We start from the raw sequence: 20,836 nt of genomic DNA, 5'->3' as shown, positions 1-20,836 counted from the left end.
GTGAGTCTCTCCTCTGGAGTCCTTTCTGAAGGAGATAAAGCACATCCCCTAGACAGCTCACAGGAGCCTGCTGTGTGGCACGCAGTGAGTACTTAACCGCATGCTGGGCCCAGTGTGCAGCCGGAGGTGCCAAATACACACAGAGGCACAGGCTCTGCTCACCCAGGCTCCCAGCCAGAGTGATGGCGTAAATTCAGCCTCCGCCAAGCCAGGAGGGCTTCCTGGAGGAGGTAATATCTAAACTGACCTTTGGAAGGGAAGCAGGAATCCATCAGGAAACAGGCAGGTGGCATCAAGGGCCTGGCTGGCCAGATGGGGTGTGGGAGGGCTGCAGTTCCCTTGAGGCCCTGCAGTGCGGCCACACCTTGTACAGGGTCTACTTCCAAGACAGAACCCTGATCCCAAAGGCATCCTTAGGAAAAGCTGCACCTGCGACTGGCTGGCTGGCTGAGCTCATCCTTGGAATCAGACACCACAGCTCCCATGCCTTAACCAAGGTGGCCATGTTCGGAAGTGAGGTCCAAGCCCTAGGAATCAAACTGCATGTCCTCTGGCTATAGACAGATAGGAGGGAAACATGCCGGGTACAAATTCAAATCCCAGTGAGCTCGTACCCCACGCCCACCAGAAAAGGTGGGATAGACAACCCCTGCCACACCTCTGACAAGGTTACAGAGCCAATGGACCCTTTGGGGAGCAGTTATACTGCCGCAGGTGCTGGGGTGGGGGTACTTCCAGGGAGGTGAACCCCACACACCTATCCTGTGACCCAGAAATACCACCCCTGGGGCCATGCGCAACAGAAACAGATACCACAGGTTTATCAAGAGATGCTCCATGAGGATTCTTCCTTATGCTCACTGTGTGCCGAAACTGTCTTAGAGTGAGAGACGACATGCCATGATGATTTCATTCTGGGGAGAAACATGCAAACAAAGAGGAAAAACAGAAAGTAGGAGCCCACTGTGGGAAGGCGAGAGAGGACTCAGCCTGGGGCTGTTGGTGAACTTAGTGGGGTGGGGGCACAGTGAGAAGACTGCGACTCAGCATCTGGGTAGCCCGTGAGAGGCTGCAGGTAGTTGGCTGTGGCAGGTCTGCAGGAGGAAGGCCCCTGAAGCAGGTGTTGGAGGCCCAGCCAGGAAGCCAGGTAGGGCTGGGAGTCAGTAACATAAGGAAAGGTGGGAACATGTTGAGGAAGGCAGAAGGGAAGAGTGCCAGCTCACAGGTCCACCTCCTCACAGACAGGAGGTGACTGAAGCAGGGCTGGCTCCTGCCCCCGCAGCTGCCTCTGCACACACCACCTCTTAATGTGTCACGGGGCGCCACTGCTCTGCGTCTCAGACTGGCTGTGAGGTGGGGGAACAATGCCTCACCCACATGGTTCCCTGTGGCCTTAGGACCAGCTTCAACTTACAGAGAGTCCCTGTGGGTAGCAAAACGAGCCCTCAGCCAGCCTCCTCCAAGCCCTGAGAGCCTCTGTGCCCTCCCCAGGGTTTCCCCAGGCAGCAAGTACCTGGAAGGTCAAGATTTGGCTCTGTGATGGCTATGTGCACTTGCCCCTGGGTACACAGAGGAAATGCTAGGTGCAGAGGGCAGGACAGAGTATGGTCAGAGCTGGGTGGCTGGAAGCGCAGATAAAAACACTGCAGGAACAGAAGAGGAAGTGTCCCATCACTTGCCATTGACTCTCTGCTTGCCGGGCAACCGGCTGGCCACCTGATGGTTCCCTTCTCTGCCCACAGTGTGCAGCGCTGGGGACAGCTTATCTGTGGGTCTCTTCCTTTTCATCATCTTCTTGTTCCCACCTACTACCTTGGCCTGAACCCTTCTTCCCCTACACCCTCGCTTCGCTGCCTCTGGCACGCAGGCGCGCGCGCACACACACACACACACACACACACACAGCCCTCTCTGACCCTCTCACCGTCTCTCTACTTGAAGCTTCTCTGTCTCTCAGTGTCCCGCCCCCCGCCCCTGCCTGGCTCCCCAGGGCCTGCTCCGCCTCCACCTGCCCCTCTCTGTGTGTAGCGCAAGCCTGGCTAATGCGTTTCGCATGGCGCGTCAGTCAAACGCGCTTCTAATGTCCTTAAAGCACGCAGAAAATTGCATCCTTATGAAAAAGAAAGGGGGGAAAAAGCAAATTGCCTGGTGGAGGCGGAGCTGCAGAGGTGCTGGGGCAGCACTGCTCGGATGTGAGTTCGGAGGGGCTGAGCGTCCGCGGCCGGGAGGCATCTCCAGGGCTTCCCAGGCCGCTGGGCTACAGCCAGGACTGCTCCTCCGGGCAGACCGGGCCGAGCGGCGCGGTCGACCTCTCAGCACTTAAACCCGCCTCCTTCGCAGCTGCCTCGGGCCCTGGGCACTTGGCAGTACCGCTGCCACTTCCTCTTGGTCACTTAAGTCTTAGTTTAGGGTCGTGTCCCGACCACCCTAGCTAAAGTCTGCACCACACAGTTTGTCACCTACTGCTTGTTTCATGTGACGTATGCCATCCCTGAAATTGTACCGTGGGGGGGCCCAGCGCAGTGATCTAGCAGCTAAAGTCTTCCCCTTGAACGCATAAGGGAGCCCATACGGCGCCGGTTCTAATCCAGGACGCCCCACTTCCCATCCAGCTCCGTGCTCGTGGCCTGGGAAAGGAGCAGAGGACAGCCCAAAGCCTTGGGACCCTGTGCCCGCGTGGGAGACCTGGAGGAAGCTCCTGGCTCCTGCCTTCAGATCAGCTCAGCTCCGGTCGTTTCGGTCACTTGGGGAGTGAGTCAACGGATGGAAGATCTTCCTCTCTGTCTCTCCTCCTCTCTGTACATCTGCCTTTCCAATAAATATAAATAAATCTTTAAAAAAAATTGCACCGTGGGGTTAGCCGTGGCTTCTTCACCATTGCGTATCACTTAGCCCCACCCCCCACCCGCAGCTGCTGGCTGGTAGTCAACAAGCAGACTGAGCCCTAGCGGGTACTGAATAAGTACTCCATGCTTAGTAAGTAGTCAGTGAGTGAAACTCATTCCTGGAGAGCGAGGCTTTGGACACCCCATGCTGGATGTTGAAGCTGCCAAGGGAGGGTCAGTGGAGATCACTGACAGTGGAGTGCTGCCGCCTGTGTGTTCCTCAAGAAGTTGGCTGCCATCTCTGAACTCCACATTCACCTGCAAACTGGGAGTAGGGGCATCCAGCACTGAGCTGTCCCTGGGGCCACAATGCTTGGTAAACGAATGAAGGGCTCCTGGGAAAGTGTGCTAAACATCATAGTGGCCACAGGACACAGATCACAGATACAAAGTTCCTTCCTCAAACAGCGAGAGAGAGCAAAAAGTTCAGTGTTGCCAGTGAAGCATTGCTCCTACATCACTGGGAATTTTTGTTCAATAGGTACTCAAATCTTGCTTAAGTTCATTAGGACATGGCTTTTTGTAATCACTCATCGTTATGTTGACAAAAAAAAAAAAAAAAAAAAAAAGAACACCAATCGGTTGGAATTTCTCTACAATTTCCTTACAGTTTCCCTTCCTCAAGGTCTCAGCCACCTCTCAGCCTACTACTGCTAGTCTCCACTACGCAGCTGCAGTCTCAGCCGTGAGTAGATAAGCTGTTCATCCGTCATGAATTCCAGAAGTGTGGGAGATTCCTCCAGGGCCTTCCCCTTAGGCTCCACCCGTCGAGGACTCGTGCCAGAGAGGCAGGGGCCACTGCTATGCATTCTGATTCTTGCTCAGAACGGCCTCTTTCGCAGTACACCTGCCGAGGAGCAGGCACCTGCCCCCAGCACTTGGAACCCCTCACTCCACATTCAATTGTCATAAACATCCAGACTTCAGAAATGCAGCCACCTTAAGGCCTAGGTGAGTGTTTGGTACAGCAGTTGAGGCACCACCCAGGACACCCCTGCATCCCATACTCAAGTGCCCAAACTCAACTCTGCTCTGTGTGCCTGGAGCTGTTAAAGCAGATAAAGCCATCAGTTGCAATGCCACTGCTCCTGTCCTGGCAGCTCCAGCTCTGATCCAGCTCCCTGCTACTGTGTCTGGAAAAAGCAGCAGAGGGTGGTTCAAGTCTTTGAGTCCCTGCATTGTGTGGGAGACTGTGAAGAAGCTCCTGGCTCCTGGCTTCTGCCTGGCCCAGCCCTGGCTACTGAATCCGAGGACAGAAGCACTCTGTGTCTTTGTTTCTCCTCCTCTCTCTACAGCTCTGTCTTTCAAATAAATAAAGCATCAATCTTTTTTTAAAAAGAAATGAAAATCTCACACATATATTTTAAAAATTTCACCCCATTTCCCATTGGAGCTTCCTGGTCAAGTCCTGCAGATGGCAAAGCTCTACCTCTCAAACAGATAGAATAAATTACAAAAGTTATTAAAAACAAGTTTAAAATAATAAAGTGGAAGGGATAGAGTAACGTTGTGTGAGAACCAGGACAATTTCAGCTTTCCAAATCACCTAGGTGAGCTCCTCACCCCCCTTAAGGAGTCGGGGAGGCCAGGAGAGAAAGCGCTGCCCTTGCAGGGTCTCCAGGGACAGAGGAGAGACTGGCCAGCCTGGGACAGGGAGCCTGGCTGAGACAGAGTAGCCAGACTGCTCCCAGCGCGAGAGGTGGCCCTGAGAACGGCCCACCGGGAGCGGCAGACCGCTTGCCCAGCCTCCGGGCAGCTGGAGCCAGGGCAGCGATGTCTGAGAACTTCGCTCCAAGTGCGGAGCTAGCTGGCTGTGGCGGAGGGAGCTGCTTTCCCAGGAAACCCGGACCCGGACAGGTCTGGAGGAGACAAAAGCGCCGACATCCGCGGGACCTCCTCTGTGGACGTGGCAGCTACGGTGAGAGCAAGATCCACGTTGGCCTGAATTCCATCTATTCTGCGCTGTCCCTTCTGGGTTATGAACGTCCCTGGAGTGCGGGAACGAAATGAGGCGACTGGCGTCGGGAACAGCCGGGAGGCACCCACTTTTTATTCCGATCTTGGCGCTCACAACGTTTCTGCCGCTCGCAGCAGCCAGCCGGCCGGGTCCCCGACCCGGGTAGGAAGACTCCGCTACATGAGCAGAGCCGGGGAATGCAGTCCGCATTTCTCCTCTCCCGACTGACACGTTTCCATTAGTCACTCTCCAGGACAGGGAAAAAGAATAAACCCGAGTAACCTTTATTTAAAAAAAAAAAAAAGTGGGGCTCCCATACAGGGGTAAGAATGGAGCGCCTCCATTCCGGTCAATGCCTGGCGGTGCGGCGGACTGCGCGGATCCAGCGGTCGGCCGGAGGATGGCGCCTTCCGCGGACCCCTACCCAACTTCGTAGGGCTCCCTCCAAGTCCCGAAACTTCTGGCTGGAGCCCCGCCGGAAACCCTTGGCTCTACCCATTGGAATTTTGCAAGTCCGGCTGGATCGACCACGACACGCTCAGGGTCAGGGTCCCACAAACCAGGGGTGCGACCCCTCCATCCCCCGCCGGCTCTCCCAAAGCTTCCTTTGCTCTCCCAGCCACCTAGAAGGCAGCACACCGAGCGCAAACTTCACGCTTGGTGGGAGGGCGGCCTCGGGGCTAATCCCCATCCCTCCGTGCCCCGCCCTTCCCTTCCGGAGGGTCCCGCCGGGGCCCAGAGCTCCCCCTCTCCCAGGGCCACCGATCTCGCGAGACGCCCGAGCCCGTCCCCTCCCGGAGCAGCGGGACCCCGGGCTCCGCTGCGCGCAGCTTCGGCCGAGCACGCCGTCTCCGAGTTTCGTTTCCCGGGACCTTTGGAAGGAGAAGGAACTTGTACGGCTTGGGGGGAAGGAGACGCTGGAACCTGAGCGAGGGGACTTTCCCTTCCCCAAGCCCCACGCCTGGAGCTCAGGGTGCGGTCAGCGCTGGCAGTCAGAAGGGGCCCCAGCGCTGGGCCGGGTGGCACGCAGGCCGCTCCTGGGAGCCCATGGCCAGGCGCACAGCTGGGCAGACCGCGTCTCTTTGGCGGGATAGGATGAGGTCCTTTACCTGGAGTTGTGGCTTTGAAGGCTTCGGTCCTCCTGCGAAGTCTGCCGGCCATCCGGTGACCGTGACCTCTGCGCCTTCACTCCTCCCGGGAGTGGCCCGGAGCTCCTGTTGGGTCCCTGGGAGGCCGCGCTGCAGCCACCGCGCAGCCGGCTCCTCCCTGGCCCCGGGCCAGTCTGCTGTTGCAGTGGTCGCGTCCCCGGTCCCAAAGGAGCACAGCCGCACTGGCTGTGACAAAAAGCCCCACCCCTCCCCTCCCATAGAACCCAGTTCCCTAGGTTGGAGGCCCTGCTTCCCCACTCACACCCCCTGCTGACCTCCGTGAGGGAGTTTCAGCGCCTGATTCCCCACTGTGGCTGCAATGCCAGGGACCTGACTTGGTGTTCTCCCATGCTCCCTCCTCTCACCCTTTAGGACTCGGTTCCTAGAAAGACCCCTGAGTCGCTCCAGTAAAGGCGGCATGAGCATAACCCACATACACAGGGTAAACAATTGGCCTAAGGTCGCATTGTTCCAAAGCCGAGGACCTGGCAGGGTCGACTGCCAGCCGGATCAAAACCCTTTCCGGGCTCCTCTTCTGGCTACACTCCCCTCCCAGGAGTCTGTATGGGTGCCGAAAACAGAGCATGGACTCATCCCCCAGGCCTCCCAAGGGACAGAGCCAAGAAGAAAGGGGCTTTTCTGTTCTTTGGAAGGAATAGGCGGGAAGGCAGCCCTGCCAGTGACCTGGTGCAGGAACCTTACTGGGTTGAGCCAACCTGGAGGTAACTCCAAGGACTGGAAGGAGTTAGCGGGTGCAGTCACAAACTCACAATTCGATCCTTCTTGCAGGTGGCCAGGGTTGGGAAGGGAGAGTCCTCCGGGGTGTGAGGAACTGGCCTGGGCGCTGTTTGCAGGGCTGAATTAAGAGCCCTGAACTAGCAAACGTAGGTTTCCCAGAAATGGGGCAAGGCTGAGGCTCCGCATAAAGTTCATGCTTGCGCTTTCTCTCTCTTCTCTTTTCTCTCTTCTCTTCTCTCTCTCTCATCCCTCCCTCCCTCCCTCCTTTCTCGTCCTTCCCCAGGCCAGAAACACAGGGGGATGAGGTTGCTTTCAGAAACACCAGCCAGCCACTGAGCAAGGAGGTGTCCGACCCTCCTCCCCTAGGTTTGGAACCTGGAAGCACCCAGCTTCCTGTCCTGGGCCACTGGGAACTCTGCTTGGCCAGGATGCATTATTTTTCTGAGGTCTAACCAGCAAAGCTTCCACCTCTCTCTTCCCCACCCCACCCTTCCTGCAGCAAAGGCCAGGACAGCACCCCACGTGGGAGCTCCAAGCCCAGTCTAGCAGAGCCAAAAGGCAGTCCACGTCTTCCTGGTGAGCAGGGGCGCCTCAGGTAACAAGCTGCCCAAGCAACAGCCCACCTGGGCCAGGTGTCCCTCACTCCCTGACAACGAAAATGGGTAACCTCTGGGAAGCTGTGGCCACTTCAAAGGCACGTGGACTGGCAGCCCTGTGTCCTCGCTTGCTGGCTAGCCTCCTCCTACAGGGAGGATCCGGGCCATCTCACAGACCTCACAGTGGAAACACCAGGCCTCAGGAGGCTGACCACGCTGCACAACTGAGGCTGCTTCGACCCGTCATCAACTGCACCACCGGCTCCTACTGTTTGGGGCGCCACGGGTGCAGACAGGCTGTTGCCTTCCGCGCACCCTCGGGGCTGGGATGAAAGCCTAGGTCTAGCCCTTCACGCCCAAAATGGAAATGCCTTCCGCAGTGCCTAAGCACCCAGGCCCTTCGCCCGCCCAGCCTAGCAGGGGTGCAGCCAGCCACGCCTTACTCGAGGTAGCCAGTGAAAAGGGAGTGTTAGAAGCGGTCTTGAATGCATTTCTTACCTCTCCGCTTTCCCCAACCCCCCACGCGGATTTAATAGCCGCTTTACCAAGCCCACTGTGTCATAAAATATTTTATTGGAAAAAAAAAGTCACTGTCTTTGCCAGAGGTGGGTAGGGGCCCCAACGATCGCGGGGACCCGGCCTCGAGGCCGAGTAGTCCTGGTGCTGTGTCCGGCCGCGGGGGCCTGCGCCCGGCCGCCGAGTCCCCGACGCGAGGAAGCGGGTGTGTGCCTGGCAGCGCCCAGGCCCGGAGCGCCGGTCCGAGGCGGGGTGGGGGTGTGGGCGAGGAGCTGGGCGTGAGAGCGCGTGCAACGCCCGGCACCGCGGGACTGCAGAGCCGAAGAGGAGCTGCCACCGCGCTGGAGGCCAGTCTCCCAGGCCTCCAGGAGAACACTGGGGCCTGGGTTTACTTTGCAGGGTCTGTGTCCTTGCTGGTTCGGCCCCTAATTGTCTTCTTTCAAAGTAATAATGAAACGTTTAGAAAGCAAACGGCATGGAAGGAGAAGGACCAGCTCGTGGTTTCCCACGGGCTGCCTGGCCGGGAGCGGTGCGTGAGTCCCAGGCCCCGCAGCCGTTGCCACACTCAGGCCTCACGGTTCCGGTCGCTGGCCTCTCCCGGCGCGTCTGCCGGCTTCTCCGCTTCCTTGGCGCGTTCCTGCTCCGTGAGCTGTTCGCTCGTCGGAATCGAGTTCTTCTTGGGCCGCCCCTTGGGTTTGGTGGGGGACTCCAGGCCGCCACCCTGTAGCACCTGCCAGAGAGAGGGTCAGCCATTCTGGTGAGCCAGGACGCAGAACGGAGACCAGGTGTCCTGAGGCCGGTTTGGAGCCACAGGGTCTAGCAAAGCCACAGACCACGGGGAAAGTGCACCCCCCCAAGGTCCCACGGGGAGGAAGGAGATGTGGTGGAGGAAGGGGGTGATTCACGGCTGCCAGGAGGCCAGGGAATGCAGGGAGACAAGAAAGAAAGCCGGCTCTGCTAGAATGCCAACAGGGATCTAGGGGCCGGCTTGCCCCCCCCCCCCCCGTGGGTGTTAGGCACGGAGGGAGTCGGTAGGCTAACGCGAAGCAGGGAAGAGTGGTGAAGGAGCTGAGTGGCCTGGGACACTACGAGAGCCGCCATCAGGGACACTCACTATCTTCTTCCATTTCATCCTTCGATTCTGGTACCACGTTTTCACCTGCAACTGGCTCAGGCCCAGCGACTCGGCCAGATCTATTCTGAAAAGAGCAGGGTACCCCCTCAGCAGTGCAGGGTCTTCATCTGCCATCCCCACCCGCCCAGTTAGGCCCCTCACTACCTGTCGGGTGTGGAGAGGTACTTCTGCTTCTCGAAGCGCTTCTCCAGGCCCATCAGCTGCAGCTCGGTGAACACAGTGCGGCTGCGGCGCCCTTTCTTGGCCTTGGTGCCCGGCTCCCCTGGCCCGGCCGCCTCCAGCTTCCCGCGGAGCTGCAGCTCCAGCGGCAGGTGCGGCGCACCCCCGGCGCCGGGCAAACCTGGCCCAGCGGCCAGCAGCGCCGAGCCCAGCCCGGAGCAGCCCAGCGGCGCCAGCGGGAACTTGAACACTGCCGCTTGCTCCGCCTTCAGCACCGCTGCAGGGAGACAGGGTAGAGCATCCGGTGAGTTAGGGCCGCGCTTCTCCAAGTCCGGGGCGCGCCTCCATGCACCTCTGGGGTGCTCCTACTTGACCAACGACACCCGGAGTAAAACATCCGTGGGTCTGGGGCGTGAAAAGCTGAGCCCCAGGTGGAGCGGCTCTCTCCTCAACGCCGCCTGTGTTTCCGGTATGTGGGAGGCAGGCCCTGCCCAACCCGGGGCTCTGCCCAGGTGAGCCCAAGCTTTGGCCGCCTCAGATTTCAGAGTTCCCCAAGGACAAATTCGAAGTTGCGAGGCGCGCAGAATGAGCGCATCCTCAGTGGAAACGGGAAAGCAAGCAAAACCCGCAGCGAGTTAGAATCGAGACGTGTGCTGCGATCAGCTCGACAGGGCTGTGTTCGCGAAAGAACGCGAGGAAGGGCGCACGCTGGCCCTGCTGCCCCTGGCGTGATAGCCACGCGGCGGCCGGGCATCGTCTGGGGCGCGGTTGGGAACTTCCCGGAAATTCCAAGGCACCCCGCGAGCCCGGAAATTGTTATTCTTCTTTTGTCCGTTCAGACTTCCCTGTGAAGGCCTTTCCGTGTTCCGTTAGTCCTAAAAACTATTTCATTTTTGCCCGCTTCAAACGAATTACTAATAGTACAGCTCAGGGGGTGCAACTGTGCAGAGGCGCTGCGTCCGAGACGAACTTAAAAACGCACTAACCGGCCCTCGGGCCCGGAGCGGGCGAGCTCTGGCCGGATTGGGTAGGCTTTAAAAGGCGGCTCCGGGCTGGGAGTCCCTTCCTCCCAGGAAGGCATCCACCGCGGGGAGTACCCCAGCCCTGCCTCAGCAGGAGCCAGAGGCAGAAGCCAGTGAACTTGGAGAGGGGTGACGGGGTGGTGGTGGTAAAGCGGTCCTTAGGGTATGGCGAGGCAAACTTCTCCGCAGAGAGAAACCCACTGCCGACCAGATGGACAGCCAGCCCGGGCAATGCAAGCAGAGGTTGGGGCGCTGCTGGAGAGGCTCTTCCACTGAAGGCCAATCCGACAGAGGCAGGAGAGGTCTGCAAAAGAGGTTCTGCTGAGGCCGGGCCGACCTGGAAGCGGAAGGGCCAACAGGGCTGTCGCTCACGGCCAGGCCTCTTGCCCCCTGGAAAGGCCCGGGCAGGTCGTGCTGAAGCCAGTGCTGACTCGGTCGCCCGTAGCGGCGCACCGGGTTCTGGGAGGCTCCGGCCGGCCTGGGCCATCGTCAGCACCCAGCGTTCGGAGACCTGGGCTTCTTCTTCCCCAGAGGTCACTCCTGGCCAGCTGTCTGTGGCGAAGCCCGGGAGCCTGCGGCCTGAGGTTACTGTGGTCAACAGGGTGGTCGTGCACCAGGGTCGAGGATACCCGCCCGTTCCCCAGGGCGGCCCTCTCCCACACTGGAAGCCCGAGGTCGGTCTGGAAGAAGAGCCTCCCCCGTACCCCCCAAGTCGGCCAGAGCTGCGGGCGGCAGGAGGCCTGGTCACGCCGCGGTGGCCTGCACCCTCTCTTTCCCGGCTGGAGCGCGCAGAGACGGGTCCCAGGGGGTGGGGGTGCGCGCCCAGAGACACATCTCCGGGCGGCGCCAGGCGTGAGGGCACGGAGGGGGGGATCCTAAGGCTCCTGGCGGCGCGGCACGTCCCTCCCTCCCAGCCCTCCGCGCCCCGCGGCCAGTGCACGTACCCAGGTGACTGTGGAAGGGCCGTGCCGCCAGCAGCGCCTGCACACCGAACTTGAGCAGCTCGCCAGCGGCGGCAGCGGCGGCGGGCGCGGCGCCCTTGGGCCCTGGCGGCTCCGTCAGTATCTCTTCGATCATAAAGCTGCGATAGCGGTGCGGCCGGTGATCTGCGCAGCCTTCGGGCGGGCCGAAGCGCGCGGCGCCGGACTCCCCAGGCCGCTGCATCCCGGCGCCCGGGGCTCGGCGGCGGCTCGGTGGGGCGCGGGGCCCGCGCGGGGCTCTAGGCCGGCCCGCAGCTCCCGGCGGCGCGCGGGCGCCGGCTCATGCCCCCTCCCCCGCCGGCCGGCCGGGCGGAGACGCAGGGCGCGGGCGGGGCGCGCGCGGGGCTCGGCCGGTCGGACCCGGGACTGCGCCCCCGCCCCGCTCCTCCGAGCCTCTAGCCCGGCCGGCCCCGCGTCACCGCCCCGCCCCGCCTGGCCCGCCCCGCCCCGCGCCGCCGCCCCCCACCCTTAGGCCGAGCCGGAGGGAGGAACCCGTGAGAGAGAGAGGGAGGAGGGATGGAGGGAGGGAGGGAGGGGGCTGCGAGAGAGTGGCCGGCCGACCGTGAACGGGAGAGACTGCGGCGCGCGAGCCCAGGAAAGACAGCCAGACAGCTCGGGAGAGAGCCCGGGAGACGTGACACCGAGGGATCGCGAGAGGGGTGAGAGAGGGGTCACGACGTGTTCGAGGCAGCGGTACGGTTGTGTCTCGGACGCCGCAAGACGCGTGCAGACGGGGGCTGAGAGAGGTGCGAGAGGCAGCAGGCCGTGACGTGCCCGAGGGCACAGAGGCGGGCAGGCCGAGGGAGGGGACAGCCAAGAGAGGGGACAGCCTGAAAGGCGAGCGGCCCGAGGCGAAGGCGGGAGTGGCTCAGCTGGGAAAGAGGTGGTGGCGCACAAAACTCCCGCCTGGGCAAAGGGATGCCCGCCCAGCAGGGGTACAGAGGCGGGTGGGGGTTCAGCCCCCAGGATGTCCACGTGTGCAGCCCTCCTCACCCCTGCCTCAGTTTACCGGGCACAACCTAATTTCTCTCCAGCTGCGCTGGGAGGAAAACATTCTCTAGCAGGAATTAGCTTGAATTGCAAACGCAAATGATACAGGAACCCGTACTCGTTGGCAATTCCCAAGGTGCTGTAGGCTGGCTAAAGTCAGCTTGCTTAGAGGAAGGGATGGGATGAGGAGAGAGTGCAGCTCTGTCCTCCCTAGCTTTGGAGGCTTGGGGGGAGGGCAGGGTGGGGTGACGGGCAGGTAATGGGCAGAGCTGGGGTTCTGAGCGCCGGCACCTGGCTCCCACCTTGCTTAGGTCGTTCTGGTCTTGGTTAGGAGGGTCTGCGTAGTGGGGTGGACCCTGCACTAGGTTCTGTCTTTAGTTCTTAGCAAGCCGGGGCTCTAGGCTAGTCCTGAAGCTGTGCTGACATTCGGCTCCAGGAGTCTGTGAAGAGGGTGGGTGGGAGAGAGAGAAAGAGATCTCACACGGATAGAGATGTGTGTGTGTGTGTGTGTGTGTGTGTGTGTGTGTGTGTGTGTGTTGGGAAGGCAGAAAATCCAGCTCCTCCAGGCAAACAGGATGGGATGTCCTCGGAGGCTGGGAAGGGACACCCGCCTACCCGTCCCCGCACCTCCCAGTCCCATCCACAGGCCAGTCTGCAGTAAGAGGGCCACCACTCTTTCCTACAAAGAGTTCTGGATGGGGCCCTATGTCCTTGCCCCTCCCTAACACTGTGCACTTTGCCCAGCTCCAGAGAATTGCTCCTGCCCCCAGACCCTGTAGGAACTGTGGGGTTTTAGGAGGCAGCCCAAGCCCTTTTGCCACTGAGGGCTGGCACGGCGGAGCACACACTGGAGGCACAGATCGGCTGCCTCTCCAGTGCGGTGCCACCAGACTTTCTCAGTGTCCTCTTTGGGAGCCAAGGAAGGCGGTCTTGGTGGCCTGTTTGCTTCTGGCCTCTGGGAGTTGAGGCTGTTCTGAAAGCATCGCTGAACCAGCAGCTCAGCTTAGCGCAGGATGGGTGTGGGAGGGACCTAGGACTGAGCCCACCTTTGCTGGTCCCCAGCGACTGCACCTTCCACCCAGCCAGTGTCTGCCCCTGGCCTGAGTAGACCTCACTTCCAGATGAGAGGTCCAGCCACTTCCTTCCTCAGGAGGAAAATTGAGGGCATCAGAGGAAGGGACTAGCTCAGAGCAGAAATGGCTTCCTGCAGCTCCCTGGATACACCAGCGTCAGAGCCTTTCTCAGGGCCTTTCTCAGGGCCTCTTCTCTCTCCCCACTTCCCTTCCTGTGCCATGCCCACTCCTAGCTTTGCCTAGCAAGCACCCCCCCCCACACACACACACTCCCTCTTTGCTCCCAGCTGTCACCACTTCCCAGGGGCATAGCCTGGGGGAGGGTTCTCCAAAGGTGGACCCAACCACCTCCCCATCCCCTGCTCTCTCCTTATTTGGGCTTAGACAGAATCCCCCATATGTGAGTTAGCTCTAGTGGATCCAGTGGGAGACAAGTGAGCTAGGATCACCTGGGAGGCCCTGCTCCAGGGGCCTTGCTGTCCCCTCCCATCTCCCATCCAGGACTTGGTGTCACTGTCCTGAACCTAAGACACCAGCTGGCCTTCCGGAGTTAGGCCCTCCTTCAGGGGAGGATGGAAGGGCATTTTCAGGAAGAAGACCTCAGTTCTACATTTGGGGGAGCCAGAAGATGAGCACCACAGCCCCCACCTTCTCCCACAGGTGCACCCCCAACTCCCTGGACGTGGCCAAGGCATCTATTTCCTGCGGGCCCCAGGCCAGGCTTGCGGCGGGGCGCCCGGCAAGCGCTGAGGCAGGGACGCCCTGCGGGAGAGAGCTGAGAGAGGCAGATCCGGGTTCCGACTCTTCCCTAAGTGACCCCTTGTTCTCCAGTGCGCTAGCCGTGCCGCGGAACCCCCTGTAGCAAACCCGCAGATTAAACCCCTTTTAGGCGAAAAACACACAAAACGCAAGGTGAGGCCTCCTCCGCGTCGGCAGCTGGAGAAGGGATCACACGGCACCTGAGGGTCCCCCTTCCACGTGGGCACACAGAAGCCCATAGGAGAGCAGCCCCCACCCCGGGGTGCAGCCCCAGAGCCGGATGCCCGAACCCACGGGGGGCCTCGCGCCACCGCTGCGAAAATCCCGGAAACCGTCCTCCAGCCGCGCAGTGGAAAAGGTGACCTCAGCGCCCAGGGCCCGCCGCGCTCAGGGCAGCCGGCGACCAAGGGCTCCGCCAGCGAGGGGTCCTCAACACCCCCCACCCCGCGACGCCGGGGAGGGGCCCTCAGAGCGCGAAACCAGGGCATTTCCTCGGACCCACAGCTGGGCCTCGCTAAGTGGAAAGGCGGGGAGGGAGGGAGGGGTCGCCCCCCCCCCCCGAAACCGAACCTCCACCCGGGAACGAGTGTGTGGCTTCAGCACCCACCGAGCCCAGAGTCTCCTGAACGGGCTTCTAGATCCTCCCGGCGCGCACACGGGTCCCCGAGACTTCGCAGAGATGGAGCAGCTGAGCCCAAAAAGGGCCGCCAGGGGCAAGGTCGAGCACCTAGCTTTATTTGAGAGCCCAGGACCGCAGACATCTTTGCTTTCTCGGCGTCTCCCCCTCCCTCTTGGCTGGATCTTCCTCGACTTAACGAAGTTGGAGCTGGGAATGGAGGGAGGATTGCTTCTACAAGGGCCAGCTCATCCCAGGTGCAGTCACCCCCTAGTACCTTGGCACGCCTAGGGAACCTGGCGGCCTCCAGCAGCCCTCTTCTCGCCTCTTGGCTCCCAGTTGCTCCTTCATCCCCTCGGTCCGGCGGCTCAGAGCCGTGCCGCTCCCCGGAGACGCCGAGACTAGAGCTCGTTCCTCCTCTTTTGCTTCCCTAAGCCCGCAGTTCTGATTGCCCCAGCTCCGGGTCCGCTGGCTAGGCAGGGTGGCCGTGGAGGCGACGTTAGACTGGGGGGTGGGGTGGGACAGTCAGCCCCGTGGCAGGTGCCGGCGGAGGCCACCAGGCCCAGATCAGGAACGCAGATTCACGCCGCGGGGCGCGCTCTGCCGCTGGTCGGGAGGGAGGCTGGCGGCGATGGATGCTCCAGCCTTCAACACATGGTATCTTAGGCGCATCAGCTGAATCAGTCCTCAGGGTCACGGGCCACCGTCTCTTGAGGGCACGCCGAGTGACTTTTTCGTTGGAGAAGTCGGTCTCTGGCTCGTGGTGGAAATATCGAAGCCACCCGTTAACTTTCGTTTTGTCTCAAACTCTCAGGGTCGCGGAGTCCCGCCGGGGTGGGTGACGGCGCCTTTAGGCACAGGAGGACTCCTCCCTTCAGGTTCCCCCTCCGGGAGCAATTCACAGGTTTGCTTCTATAGAATTGGTTGTTTTTGTTTTCTGGCTATTGTTGGTGTTGATGAGCGCTTTCCCCTGGTAACATGAATTCTTAAAGATAAACCCGTGCTCCACGCAGCCCAGGTCCTTCGTGGCAGTAGGACCCCAAGCGATTGTTTCGGACACGCGGCCACGGCGCTCTCCAGCTTCCACCGAGGGTCCCGCTTCGGTTTCAATTACCGCGAGCCCTGCCCCGGCGACCCTCTGAGCGGCGACTTTGGATCTCAGAAGGTTCGCACGAATTTGCGCCTTGGGACGCCACTCCCCGAGGCCGCCAATGGGTCGCGTGGCACGGAGGGCGTCGAGGCCCAGTGCCGGGTAGCCAGGGCGGCCCCGCGAGGGCTCCGTCCGGTGGCTGCAGCACAACTCCTTCCAGGAGCTGCCCGGGGCTGCAGGAGAGTGGCCGCAGTCCGGGTTTGAAGCCCACCAGGCTTTTGGGGTTTGAAGCCCACCAGGCTTTTGGGGGGAGCCAGGTCCTGTGCTGACTGCCACGGCGTTGCCCCGTGGCCCCGGTGCAGGCAGGTGTCAGAGCCCGGCCGTTACCCCCAGCCTGGGCTCCGCGTAAAGGAGAGATCGCAGGAAACTCTCTCCAACAGGGCACGAAGGATCCCGCCTGTGCTGCTTGCTTTTTTCGTTTGCTTTCTTCGCTTCTTCATCCGTCCCCTCCCTCTTTATTCTCGGCTTTGTTCCTTGGCGGGTTGCCTCTCCTTTCTGTTTCTTTTCATCAGAGGGGGAACTAAATCGCACCCTCTAGCCTCCTCATAATGAGGGTGGGGTTTCTCTCTCCAGCCTCCCCCACCCCATCTCACCTTCAAGTGTCAGAAACTCTGATTTCACATAAAAAAATAGATCGATTTGTTTATTTGAAAGGCAGAGTTAGAGCGAGAGCGAGAGCGAGCGAGGGAGAGAGAGCTGCCATCTGCTGTTTCACTCTTCTAAACGGCCCAAGGGACGGGGTTGGGACAGACTTGGAACTCCATTCAGGTCTCCCACTGGGTGCAGGCACCCAAGTAAGCATCCAGACTATCTTCTTTTGGGTTCCCAAGCGCCTAGCATGGAGTTGGATCAGGAGTGCAGCCAGGACTCAAACTGGCACCCATATGGGGTGCTGGTATCACAAGTGGCACTTTAACTCGCTATGCCACAGCACTGGCCCCCAATTTACAATTTAAAAAAATATTTGTTTTCTTTATATTTGAAGGGCAGACTGACAGAGAGAGAGAGAGAGAGAGAGAGAGAGAGAGAGAGAGAGAGAGGAGAACTACAGAACTGGGAAAATCTGTCAGCTGGTTCGCTCTCCCAAGTGGCCATAACAGGCAGGTTTGGACCAGCTAGAAGCCAGGAACCTGGACCGCCACCCTGGTTTCTCACATGGGTGCAGGGACCCCAGCATTTAGGCCGTTTTCTGCTGCTTTCCTAGGTGTATCAGCAAAAAGCTGGGTGGGAATGGCTGGAGTGGGGAACTCCATCCGGCCCTGGATATGGGGTGCCTGGACAGGGAGGCTCAATGCCTTGTAAACACACAGCTTCTGTGGTCAGGGTGGGTGGGGAGGGGCCTGGTTCTGCAGTCTGTGTACATAAGGAGCCAGCTTGGAGGGGCCAGAATAGCCTCGTAGTAGGACAACTTGTACCCTGGCACCTCCAGAGGGCTCATAATGAACAGGACTCACCTGTACAGCAGTCCTGGATATTGGACAGGATTGGGGGCAGGGGGAATGCTGTGCATTGGCTCCTCCCACACCAGCACTCCCATTAGGTGCCTCTGAATGAGTGCAAATAGTAGGCTTCTTTTAAGGGTGCTGGTTTTGTGGCCCAGAAATGCCAGGCCAGGACCAGCATCTTGCCTGCTGCCAGCCCCGGCTGATTGGGTAGCAAAGAGCACAGCACAGGACCTCCATGGACTCTGAGCCTCTCTGGAACCCTCTTCCGCCAAGAATCCTCTCCAGAGCCAGCTTGCCAATGTCGAAATGCTGGGGAGAGATCACAGGGATCTCCCCGTGAGCCCGTGGCCTTCCCCACTCCTTCCGCTGAGTAAGCCTCAGTTTGCTTGAGGGACAAAACAGGAGGGAGTGTTTGGATGCCTCCTTGGCCTGCATCAGGGACTCGGACGTGGTCAAGGGCCAGAGGAGCGGATGTTTCAGGATCTGTAGGGCACACGCTGCTGCAGCGTGCATAGCCCTGGGTAAAGGAATTGAGTTCCAATCCTACTTCAGTTCTGGGTGCAAAACTTTGAATTTGATAGACTTATCATGTGTTACAAAATATTATTATTTTGACTTTTTATCGCCTGCCACTCTGATTTTTGTTTTACTCCATCCTCTACGTTGCAATGATTAAAATGTCTTCTGCCACTAATACTGCATGCAGACCCTGGATGGGGCAAGACACAGTCATCATCACACTTAATCACGCCCCAACTGTCTTTGAAGTGTTTCATCCAGCCTTGCTTCCCAGCTGCGTGCACACAGCCCGTCATACAGCCCTAACACACTGCTGGGATTTGGACCGGCAGCCGCAGGCAAGGGCAAAGGCCACTGCTGGTGATATTTTCTGCTTTCCCAGTCATATCTTTTCCCATCTCTCCATTCCATCTAAACCCTCTCCAACTGTTGAAATATGGACAGACGAGGGGCGGTGGCCCTGACTTTCTGGTAGTTTCCCAAGCCCTGAGTCTTTGCAGCTGCCAAGTGACAGATCTTGCAATGTATTTGTGAAGGAAGTGAATACGACAGGGGAAAAAAAAGTCTTATAAATGCAATACTTGCCTAAAGTGTTTCCAGGAAATCTAACTCATTGCAGAGCACATCGCCCCACCAGGCGTCTTCTGAGGCTCTTCTGCCCTCTGCTGGTCGCCTTCGATGCTAGTCTGGTTGGGAACAGTTCTCCGGAAAAGAAAAGGATCCTAAGATTGCCCTGCCAGTAGGAACCTAAGGAAGCCAACCTGGTTTAGGCAAAGTGATGGTTCCAAGGGGTTGGGGAGTGGGATATTCTGGCCAAAGGATACAAACTTTAAAAAAAAGATTTATTTATTTTTATTACAAAGTCAGATATACAGAGAGGAGGAGAAGAGACAGAGGAAGATCTTCCATCCGATGATTCACTCCCCAAGTGAGCCGCAATGGCCGGTGCTGCGCTGATCCGAAGCCAGGAACCAGGAACCTCCTCCACATCTCCCACATAAGTGGAGGGTCCCAAATCTTTGGGCCTTCCTGGACTGCTTTCCCAGGCCACAAGCAGGGCACTGAATGGGAAGTGGAGCTACTGGGATTAGAACTGGCGCCCATATGGGATCCCGGGGCGTTCAAGGTGAGGACTTGAGCCGCTAGGCCACGCTGCTGGGCCCAAGGATACAAACTTATAGCCATAATAGGAACAAATCCTGGGATCCACACACGGCATGACCACCCTGGTTGCTGGCAATGTGTTGTGGGTGCTGGCACAGAGGTAGCTGTCTGCTGAAGGTACCACCTATGAACAGAGGTTGGAGTCCTGGCTGTTCTGCTTCTCATCCAGCTTTCTTGTGATGTGTCTGGGAGCAGCAGAGGGTTGTATAAGTCCTTGGACCCCTGCACCCTTGCGGGAGACCTAGATGTAGCTTCTGGCTTCTGGTTTCTGCCTGGTTTAACACTGACCATGGCAGAAATTTGAGGAGTGAACTAGTGGATGGAAAACCTCCCCCCACATCTCTCCTTTTCTCTATATATAATTAATACTTTCAAATAAATGAATAAATAAATCTTTAAAATATTGTGTACTTGAAATCTGCTAAAGGAGATCTGATACATTTTCACTACAAAAAAGCAATTAACTGTGATAAATAGGCTTATTAACTTCACTGTAGTGGTTACTTCACAGTGTCTACAAAGCCAACACATCACCCAGGGCACCTTGAACACACATCACTTTTGTCAGTTATAACTCAACGCAACAGAGGGTGGGATAGGTGGGCAGGAAGGAAACCAAGCCAGCATCATCTCTCCCTCTTGGTGTGCAAGACACCTGCTGGATGCTGAGCATGCAAAGACAAAGACGTGCTTAGTTCCTGCTGAGCACACCGTGCAGAGAGCCAGGCAAACACAGAGGAGGCGTGGGCATGGGAGGATGTCAGCTACCTTCCACGGCATATGACTGCCCAGGCCCCGGTGGGTCACAAGCTCCCAGATGCACCCGCAGGCAGCTCCTTTTTCTAAGGCTCACTGGGTGCTTGCTGGGCATGGTGCCAAGAAGGGGCATTTCCTGGTACAGTCTCAGGTTCTAGTGTGTGTGCCCCAGGTGGGCAGAACCTTAGCCATTGACTGAGGAGCAGGCGTGGGATGCTGAGTCCCCTTACACGAGCCCGTTCAGTCTCGTGTGTATCAGCCAGTCTTGGAAGTTGACATTCTTACACTTTTTTACTCTCTTGCATTTACATGCAGGAGAACTGAGACATGGAGGGTGATCTCATTTGCCCAGGTGGCAGAGCTGGCATTTGAGCCAGAGCTCCCTCCACAACTGTGCCTGTGGCCTTCTCAGGGTCCTCATCTCCGTCCAACTGTGTTGGCTGTGAGGTTGAGACCCATCGCTGTAGACGCTCAAAGCTGCTGGTCACATGCCCACAGATGCAACCCATGCTGCCTCCAGACCTGGATTCCTCACTCTCTGCCTTAACTAACCCACAGAGAGGTACCTTGCTGACAGCCGAGCAAGGGGGACCCTGTGAGGCAGCCCCGTTCCTAACTGACAGCACACAGCAGGAAGCACCTCTCCACACTAGGACAGGACCCAAGGGGTGGGGCCCCCTCCGTCAGTGACACCCATGATCACTATTTCACCCCAATCCTGCCTCAGTCTGGGGGACCAGGACTGACATGTTCAGACAGAATAAATACTAGGGGGTGTCATCAGCTGTGCTGGGAAGGGTACTCCCTGACTGTGCAGTGCCCAGCCCACAGAGCTGCGGCTGACAGCCTTGCCAGTTATAGGTCCTTATGTCCTAACAGGATGAGACAGGTGGAAGAGACTGTTATTCCCTTAGATGCAGTCAGACATCTCCGAGGGGGGAGTGAACGTCACTACCTAGAAGCCACACCCCCTGGTCTTTGTGACTCTCACCTGCCTATTAATGGCCTCTCTCTCAGGACACACCAGCCCTCACCAGGGACTTGGGGTGGTACCAGGGGACCATTGCCCCTGAAGGCTCATATAATATCTGGCAACATAGAGGGGCACCCCTCCTGTGTGTCTGCCCCCAGACACGTGAGGGAAGACGGCAGAGTGGCTCTCCCACCGTTCCCATGCTATCCCTCCACCTTTGAACATGGCCCACACATATACGTCATCTCCTCACCT

General features: G+C 58.9%; 1 protein-coding gene across 1 annotated transcript; it reads right to left on the bottom strand.

The window, feature by feature from the left end:
- Positions 1-7,924: 7,924 nt before the first annotated feature.
- Positions 7,925-11,532, bottom strand: BARX1 (BARX homeobox 1). The gene is made up of 4 exons (XM_004598822.2): positions 11,101-11,532; positions 9,120-9,411; positions 8,955-9,039; positions 7,925-8,570 (listed from the first exon to the last, which is right to left on the bottom strand). Exons 1-4 carry the CDS (start codon positions 11,318-11,320, stop codon positions 8,406-8,408), a joined length of 762 nt encoding a protein of 253 aa, XP_004598879.2. The 5' UTR covers positions 11,321-11,532; the 3' UTR covers positions 7,925-8,405.
- Between the last annotated feature and the right edge of the window lie 9,304 nt (positions 11,533-20,836).

Source organism: Ochotona princeps, chromosome 14, assembly GCF_030435755.1.
Source record: "Ochotona princeps isolate mOchPri1 chromosome 14, mOchPri1.hap1, whole genome shotgun sequence".
Taxonomy (NCBI): domain Eukaryota; kingdom Metazoa; phylum Chordata; class Mammalia; order Lagomorpha; family Ochotonidae; genus Ochotona; species Ochotona princeps.
Note: the sequence above shows the minus strand (reverse complement) of the source record. Positions and strands in the feature narration are given on the sequence as shown.